Source organism: Cupressus sempervirens, chromosome 3, assembly GCF_028749045.1.
Source record: "Cupressus sempervirens isolate cs-2001-9-10 chromosome 3, ASM2874904v1, whole genome shotgun sequence".
NCBI lineage: Eukaryota > Viridiplantae > Streptophyta > Pinopsida > Cupressales > Cupressaceae > Cupressus > Cupressus sempervirens.
In genome coordinates, this window is record NC_143120.1 from 580,170,059 (window position 1) to 580,179,982 (window position 9,924).

At 34.3% G+C, this 9,924-nt stretch overlaps 1 protein-coding gene across 2 annotated transcripts in view; it reads left to right on the plus strand.

Annotated features, from left to right (window-relative positions):
* The window catches only part of LOC149567752 (glutathione S-transferase 2-like), a 227,971-nt gene extending 225,593 nt beyond the window's left edge, over positions 1-2,378 (plus strand). For both annotated transcript variants that reach the window (XM_089821011.1, XM_089821012.1), the window contains one exon: positions 2,014-2,378. In XM_089821011.1, coding sequence (XP_089677137.1) covers positions 2,014-2,112 — 99 coding nt within the window. In that variant the 3' untranslated portion in view covers positions 2,113-2,378. The remainder of the gene's footprint in view (positions 1-2,013) is intronic.
* The last annotated feature ends 7,546 nt before the right edge of the window (positions 2,379-9,924 follow it).

Sequence of the window (9,924 nt, forward strand, 5' to 3'; positions counted from 1 at the left end):
AATATAATATATTCAGTTTTGCTCCCAAAGGAGTTGATATCTCCTAAGTAGTTTCAGTAATTACATCTTGTGCAGTCCTCCCTAAATCATATACATTATGACAGTGCAACTTTGATAACAAACTATGCAGATGTGCATCGTTATAATTTTTGTTTACCATTTCTAAGTGTCATGTATATTAGTTGCAATGATTAAAACACTTCCAAGTTGTCTTTGACAATTTAGGTTTGGTCATTAGTGTTACTGGTCCCAGGTGGCTTTTGCATTGTTCTTTTCCTGGCACTACCTTGGTAAGTGTGTTGGAGGCTTGAGGAAGAATTTTACTAAGTGATAGTTCAACTGTCTGGATTTTTTGCCTTCAGGCCAGGTGTTATTATAATAACGTTGATGTAGTTGCATAGAACTAGAAATCAGTGAAAAATGGTTCTCGTGATTTGTCAAACTTGCTTTTATTTAATTTATTTTCCAAAAGAATCTTGAAAGTGGATAAAATGGACCTGTAATAATTTTTTCCCTGAATAATTACAAAAAAATCTTGAAATAATCATGCAAATCATGAGTTTTGTTGATTTTCAAGCATTTGCAGACAAGTTTGTCTTTGGTGTGATATTTATTAAGAGTTGGTTGTTAATGGTAATAACAAAATATTTCAAATAGGTTTTTTGTAATCATTGACAACAGTCTTATTTTATACGTCATCCTCTTTGGTCTACATATATGTAGAGGAACTCTGTTGAATTAGAAGTAATAGAATGTAACACAACATTCAAATAGAACATAAAAGAAAGATCTATTGAGTTATAGATAACATAATGTAAGATAATAGAAGATAAATTTAAAGAGTGAAATATAATACACTAATAAAAAATGCATGCGTTCACATACATACAAATTAAGAAAGATCATGTATCAAATCACAATACCTTATCTACAATAAGGCTATTAAGAAAGCCAATAGTTATGAAATGAAACACAAATCTCAGCAACCACTTGAATCAAATACTAATGTCTGCTAACTAATTACAAGTGATTCACACACAATCAGACAAACAGACTAACAAAACATGTACGGACTACCATTCTGAAGGTAATGCATGTGACCCTGGAATACAAAAATAGATAGGCCAGACTAATTAAGTAGATAGGTCCAAGCATTATTAGCATTTTTCTTTGTGTTCTCACTTTGTTATTACTCCATAGTCTCTGCCTCCCAATATGCCATCGTCTAGAATATGTTCGTGTGGGCTGTAATAAACCCTTTTATATCTCCTAATAATAGAGATGTGATTGAATTTTTTTTCTTAATCCTTTGTTTGAGCAATGGATAGTAAATCTGTTTTTCTTTGTCAAGGAATACTACTTTGTTCCAAATAGACGGCTCTGGAATTTGCTCCATTGTTTTCATCAAAAGTACAGACACACACAAACGTTCTTATAGAGAATGTTTAGCAAATGCTGTGGAATTTTAACTGTTCAAATATTAGCCTTGCTAAACTAAATGCACTAAGTTGTTATTGATTGAGGAACGTGTGCATACATATGAAATCAATTCATTTGTGTTCTCTTAAAGATCCTCCTTATGGTTTCTTACAAGGAGAATTCTATAATTACTTCTTTCTTTCTTGCCTTCTATGTTCTCTGATGGGAACCATGACCAGAGACTTTTCTATAAGTTTTAAATGAACTAGGAATATGATTGTTGTAGAATCCGGCTGGCATTATGATTGAAGATTCGGATCTGAAGTAGGCTTTAAAAACCGATCTCTTGTTTGAAATGCTTGTACTTTGTGATAATGACTCTGTAATTGTCAAATGTCAAATCTACGTTTAACATTTTTGCTATGTTTATGAAATTTATAGATTTGTTATCTTTTGTACCCCTCTACGTGGATAACATGCTTTCATATTGGTTGCTCGATATAAGTCAGCTCATGTGTAGATGGTTTTCTTGAAGCTTTCTACATTAGTAAGTGTGCTAAGCATCTAATTTTATGAATTACTCTTAATTTGCAGTCTAATTATCCGACTCTGAGCAATATCAATGAAGCATTAGCTGAACTGCCAGAGTTTCAAGCTGCCCGCCCAGAGAGGCAACCTGATGCAGTAGCATGATTATACATTTCATAGCAATCTATTTAGTTTTATGCTAATAAAAGAATTGTAAGTACATAAAATAATTGGAAATTGGTTAACAATTCCATGTATGCAATTTATAAATTTATTAAATAATATTGTATTATAATATAATTTGAGATAAAGAAATACGATTAGATTCACCTAAATTTGTTACTATGTTTGGCTAATTTTGTTGTTGTTGTTGTGAATGTTGTAATTGCCATTGGGAAACTATGGTAGAGATGGCTGCTAGTTAATATCAAGATACACTAAAGACTCTTTTTGATTAGGAAAACATGTTTTGAAGGGGCCCTAAAATCCGAGTACAAGGTGTAAAGCAAAACACTTGCTGATCCAACCTGAAAGATAAGCCTTATGCACAACTAAGTAAAACTGGGAAAAAAACACAATGAAACTACGATAGAAAGGGGGTGAGCTACAAGCCCCAATACAATCTGTTGGTTCAAGAAGGGATAAGCACTTAGTAATTAGAGCACCCATCAATACAACAAAATTTAAGATTTCCCCTTAATCCCCAACTTCTAGAGATTAGAAGAAGAATGAGAGGGAATTTTTAATTTTTTTCCCCTTTTACCATGATCCATCCGTCCTTGATCTTAGCAGCCATAGAATGCCAGGCCAATGATTCAGCAGAACTAAACACAAGCAACAAGTCTGACAAGATTAGCAAAAGCAACTCCATCAACACAGGACCCGCCCAAAACAAAACTACAACTAATAGGTTCAACAACACTATCAACCACAACAACCTGTTGGGCTGATCCTACAAAATTAGAGTAAGGTTAGGAAGACAGACCTAGATGAGCATTTTGCAAAAAGATTCAGTGGTAGGATCAAAGTCCTTGTGCCAAGGTTTTACCACTAAAGGGAAGCAATTATCCCAAGTGAAAAAATGATCACATAAAATTGCTCTCCTATCATTCGCATTATCAAATCTGGCAATAAAGAAGCCCCTTACTAGATGAAAGATTTGGGTAGAGTTAGTAAGGTATTGCTTCTAGTGCTTTGAGAGCCAAGTGTGGAGCTCCTTGAGAGAGGGCCAAAATCCCCTGAATCAACAAATGAGCACATCCACCTCAAGAGCCTCAGTGTGTTCCTCAATCTTTGTAACTTAATCTTTATTCAAATTGATAGAATAGGGTTGCATGTAGGAAAAGGTGAAGAGACCTTAGACTTGGAGAAAACTTGAGAATCACTGCCATTTTATAGAGATTGGGCATAAGAGGGTCCATACAAACCCTTCAAAATTGCCTTCCAAGCCCCAAACTCACATAGGATAACCACATTTGCTACAGGAAAACCCCCTCTCGAGAAGAGGGCTTCCCAGACACCTATCGAGGCGAAGGTTCACCATTCCACGCTAGAAGACCACTTGTAGCAACCACAGAAGATGGACCATGAAGTTGCAGGTATCCAGATCCATGGTCGCAGATAGGAACCTTAGATGGTGATGACATGGGTAGGAGGATGGCTTTCAAAATATTCCTTAACCTACTATATTTATGTTAAAAAGAAATACAATTTATCAAAAAGATTGTTATTTTGTTTAGCTTGAGAATGTTTCTCTTTGAGTGTCATTGTTGTAATTGTGAGCAACAAACCTTGGTAAATATGACTGTCATACCATGATGTAAATCATGAGAGAACATCTTAATTTAAAATTTTAAGGAGTTTGCACTTGTAATATAATTGAGATTTGAATATATAAATGATAAAAAATCAATTAATATTTTAAAATATAATAGAACATATCTTCAACATAATATCACAAATAAATTGCACTATGAGAAGATACTTTTATATGTAGAATACATTATTAATTCAGTCATTCAACCGATGAGTTAGACTAGAAAAGAATCCAACACTTAAAAGTTACTGGTTCAAAAATATCAAAAGAAAAATATTTGAATAATGTTGGAGGACATTATATGAATTTTTTATGGCATTCCAATTCTAAATTATGCTTGTTTCCATAGTAAAATGTAACTAGGACTTAATCAACTTCCTTTTTTGGTCATGTAGTTTTGACTAATTATGCAACTCACTACTCTTCATCTTTGTGCCTTGGTGCCTTGAGTCACAATATCCTTCACAACATGGTTGCTTGATTGAAATGCCAGCGAAAACACATTTTCTTCTCATTTTATGTCTAGCTGCTATTCCATCTCTAGAACCCTAATCAAGTATGAGCGTTGACCCATGTTTGTGGGATGCAACTCTAAATGGCACCAAATACCCATCTGACAAAATTCCCTACTATCCTTAGGTATATGGCATACCATGTATCTATCCATATGTACCTCGTCATAGTTCAATTAATATTGTATAGTTAGACATGCCCACTGATCACCTTGTCCAACTTGTTACTTATTCCTAGTGACCTACAATAAATATATGTATGCAATATTATAAATTAGGTTAAAAAGGGAAAACACAAAGGATAATTTATTTGATAATTATATAATAGCAGATAAACTAATGTGTGAATAAAGTAAAGCATAAATGTGCTCATACACAATTTTTGCAAATTGACTCTTGCAATTTTGTAATCAATTTTACTTTCTATTCAAGAAAACTTCAGATTCATTATCCAATCTTTTTAAGTTTTTGTATGTGCAACATTTTGTAATTAAATTGTTTTAGGCATGCTCAAAAAAATGGAACTTCTCATTATAGAAAGCTAAGTTTTGTATTGTTATGCATTTGTTTATTACCAAATGTTTTCTAATTGAATTTTTTTTGTGAAGGTTTTGTATTTTTTTTCTCAAATATTTTCCTTTCAACTTGAGAAATTTGAGATGAATTATCCATAATATTGATGACTTCTTTTGACATTATGAAAGCTATTAAAATTATGATAAGCCTTCAATTTTCTTTTGATTCAATAAATCAAATTCATTATTCTAACACTATATGTCAATAATTTAATTAAACGATTTAACATTGTTAATTTTTTTAATTGGTAAAAGAATGAAGTTTGAGTATTTATTTATTAAATTGAAAAATATGCAATTACAAATCCCATTTAGTGCAAACATTAGTAGGAAAGAAAGTAGTAAAGAAAACCTCTAATCTTGCTCACGACTTGTGCAGTCCAAAAGCATTGTCAAATTACATAAGTTATTTTCCCGATGTGCACCAATCGACAAAAATTGATAACAAAAAGATTATCAGTACATTTCCTAAAAAAAAAGTTTAGAAAGTATAATTTTACATGGAAATTGCCTTATTGGTCATAAATATTGTTTTATAAGATTTTTTGTCACACTTTGGCCTTTATCTTATACTTGGCTAAGTGTTTACAATAAAGAGAATTCAAATTTCAAAGTTTTAATGCTGTGTGTCCATCAACTTGTCAATTTCAAACTCAAAGTCAAATGGCACTCCTTGGTGGTTAATGTTTCTTGTTGTAGTAGCATACACAATTCTCAACACCACTTGATAATAGGTTGGCAATTGTTAGCCATATTATGAGACACCCTATTTTGAACTTTTCCTAAATTGCCCATCTAGTCATCGAAGCTTCTTATTGTCACTTCATGTTCTCCCAACCATTGGAAACATCGTATAAAGTCACCCAAAGCTTCCTATCATTCCTTGTGTTTGTCCGAACCTCTTTGAACCACTTTGAACCTTAGTTCAAAGTAGTTCAAAGCAGTTCAATCAAAGGTTTTTATGCTGACCTTTGCTTTTTTCAGGTAATTCGCGCGAGACTACATAGTGTTCTTTTGAACTACTTTGAACCCCTTTGAATCTTGGTTTGAAGCAGTTCCAAGTGGTTTTACAACTAAAGTTCTCTGGCAGAAACTGATTGCAGGTTGCTGAAGTCGCCATTTTCACATGACATAAATTACCATGTTAGGACGTAATAATTCAAAAGAGTGCCTTAATTTCAAGCATGGGAAAATGCCATCATGACTTAAAGTGGATGATCTTTTCACCAAAAAAGAAGGATTGGGTGTCAGACAAAGTTAATCATTGTCAGTACAACGGCAAAGGGAAGTATTTAATAAAAGGTCATGTCGAGAGATTTCGAATGTGTGAGCCTAGCTATAGTTGATCTATCATGAATGCCTCATTATGAGGCTGTACTTTCGCATGTATGTTCTCTTTCCCTTAAAAAGAGCATAGCTTTTTCCTTTTGTTTATCATGTGAAAGGGAAACTTGAAGGAGGAGCTACTAAGGGACAAGAAAAGAGGTTATTTTTCTCAGTGAGTTGCAGGTGAGAACATAGAAAAACCTTCTTTTTGTTCTACTGTCTGTGTGCATTTCAAAATAGAATTAGTTTGAGCCTTGCTTTCCTTGTTTGAGATGAAATCTGTGTTACATTTCTTTGGGAATGTGTCAAGTCTGGAGTGCAAGAGACCTATTATTTGTGATACCAATTTAGAAGGTGCTAGCTTGGCAAAGTTACACTCGAATTTGCTTGAGCGAGCCGATAAATTGAATGGTTGTATGGAAATTTTGACTAGTGGTCTGATTGAAGCCACAACTTTCCCTCCTGCTCTGTTAAACCTTGAATTACTCGAACTTTGTATCGACTATTATGATGTAAGGAGTAAAAGTATCCTAAATAAAGATGGAGAACTTGTGCTATCAATATCCAGCGAAATTATTGCCTTAGTGTTGCGTCTACGAGAAAGTACATTCGCTACATTTTCTCCCATCCAATCCCTAGCTGAGTAACAAGAAACCCCAAGAGAATACCATAACATCCTAGCCAAGAAGTGGACAATAACTAACTATGGTGGAGGTTCAAGGCTACCTAAGATAAGGGTTCAAGGCTACCTAAGATAAGGGTTGTAGTGCTGTTACATCGAGTTAAGGGTTCAGTCGATGTCCTCCTTTTTGAAGAATGGATGTTTTGTTATGTTGAGATTATTTTAAAGGGGGAACAATGGATGGATTGGGCTGAAATAATTGCTAGCTCATTAAGAACATAGCTTAAACATGCTAAGGAATCCAAGGAAATTTTTGATATGGCATCTCACATATTGCATTGCTTGTGTCAGTAATCTTACTTCCCTACCTCATTAAATTTGCAGTGAGGAAATAACAATCTATCAATATTGTCCCCTACTTCAAAGAGATAAAGTGTTAGAAAATTTTAGAAAGGTGCATGATGTACTGGTAGAAAGTGTGCATTTATCCTTGAAAAAGGAACCCATGCCCAGATTGTCTTCAGAAGCCCAAAGACTAATTCAAAATTATGGAAGCTATTACATATAGTTCCCTAAGTTCACCTATTTGAGAGTAGGTGGGTTCGAGGATGAGCCAATGAGGTTGTACCATGTTATGCACTTGACTGTTTTGTTTTAGCTAAGGTTTGCAAGCAGTTATTCTCTATCATTAAGGATAATCTACCTCAAGAGAATTGGGAGTTGATGTTTCCTATCAAACTTGGCCCTTTGACTTGTAGCAGCATGATCAACGCTTCAGTCATAGGAAGTAATTTGCTCGATTTTGGTTTTGGGTCTTACCAAGGAAGAAGGGATTTTGATAGTAAAGGATTTGCGGCTCGAGTTCTTGGTATGAAGGGTCAGTTATCCACAATCCCACACCTGGAGGACTTATGGTAGGACTATAAAAATGAGGAAGAAGTGTTAAAAAGAGACCACTCAAGATTAACACTTCAACAAATCAATTCCCTCAAATTGAAATTTCAACTGGAAGGAGTAGTTCAAGATGGTTTAGACATTGTTGAACCTGGGTGGGGGGAAGCCAGTGAGTTGAGGCAATTAGAAGTGGATTGGAATCAGGAAGAAGAGGATGATATAAATATAAGAACTACATCCATTCTCACTCATACAGACAATTAGCTGAGGAGGCAGAGCATGAAAGTAGTTAATGAATCATCTCCAAAGACTGTTTCTTTTTTTGAACCACTGACCTTTGACATCCAAGTTTCATATCTTGTTGCAGGTGGTGTGTCGACTCTTGGCAAGTAGAAAATGATGCCAACAACTACTCAGAACATGACTTCTCAAACCAGATCAAAAAGCAAGTCTAAAGCCCTCATGCAGCAAGAAGTTCATAAGGAAAAGATGCTGACCCAAGGACAGGATTAGGGTGATGGTCTTGGTTTCTCAAACAATCTTCATGGCAATGTACAATTTATTGAAGCTCCTAGGACAAACCAACCTAAATTCATGACTCCTACCTAGGATACTCAAGAAATCTCTACTAATCTCGTTGTCCCATCTTGGTTATCTAGCTCAATCAATAAGAAAAGAAATTTGTAGTCAGTATGTACAACTGTAAAAGAAATTGTAACAAAATATGCAGCACGTGCTTCCAAAGTTAAAAAGCTAAAAACTTACGCCCATTTAAACTAAGACCCAGTGACTAGGAAAATCATAGTAGAATTGGTGACATATAAGCGAAAATCTGAATCTGGAGAAATTGACAACGAAGGCTTCAAAGTTACTTCAATTGAACTTGGGACCATCAACAGAAATACAGGCAATAACTTCTTTAAGTTTTCTGCTGATCATATGTTAACCCAGTCGGAAAAAGATAGTAGGGAGAAAAAGGAACTCAAAGCCTTAGTGGTGACCATGGCTACTTATATCAATTCATTGATGAATCTCGGGGCCCTACTAGTTGTTCAAACCCCTCAATCTTTCAATCCTAATTATGTAGACAACTAACAATTGGTTAAAAAGATGCAAAAGGGGAAGCTGCTCTCGGATGCAATGCAGGATTGGGTGAATTCCATTATCAAGGAAGGTAATAAGTTTATCCTAGAATTCACCATTGTGTATGCTGAAGGGGAAACACTCTTGGGAGAGATTCAAACTCTTATTCCAGGGTGGGAAACTAAATGGAGTCGATGTCAGGCTGTTGTGTTTTAGGTGACTGAAGTTGAAAATTTTGGAGTGCTTAAATTTTTAAGTGAGAACCCTATGAAAATTGTGGATTCTTATATGTTGTTTATCATGAAAAATAACATGAGTTGGAAAGAATCAATCTACAAAGAAGCTATTAAAGAAATGCAATCCATCAAAAGCAAGATTACTGGGGTGCATGAGAAGCTTCTTAAAGATATGAATATAGTGAATACTACAAGAATTCTACAATTTGATGATGGCAACATGGATTCTGAAGCATTAACAAAAAGCTTCAATGATGATATTGCAAAGATTAAGGACAATGAATCACCCACTGCTAGTGATTTCACCACACTAGCAAATATTGAATCCATGTTATGTCTAAACATGAACCTCATGTCGTGACAAAGCTTGAAGATCAAAGAATTCAAATGGCAAAAAGACGCTTGTAGGACTAAGATGTTGAGTTTGAAGAACACCCATTCCCATGTGATGCAAGAATTCATGAACACCTTCAGAGGCTAGAAATTGGTAAGGCAAACTGTGGGCAAAGAGGAAAAGGCCGATGTTGAAGTCTGATCGGGATAGTTACTTCCAGTTATGTTTTAGGCAACCGTTTTAAAAATTGTTTTTATTCTTATCATAATTGTTTAAACCGAGATGGATGGGCTTTAATAGAGGTCTTTCGGATTTATAATGAAACTATAAATGCTAGAGCATTGAACTAATTAGGGGCTAGAATAGAAAGCTAGAAAATGCTATGATAAATAGATACTTTTACATAGCAATAGACAGATAGCATATATATATATATATATATATATATATATATATATATATATATATAGATATATATATATATATATATATATATATATATATATAATCTTTGATCTCACTTAAAAACTTGGTGTTTGAAGTGCTTAAATCATTGTTACTTGGTGAACATTTGATTTA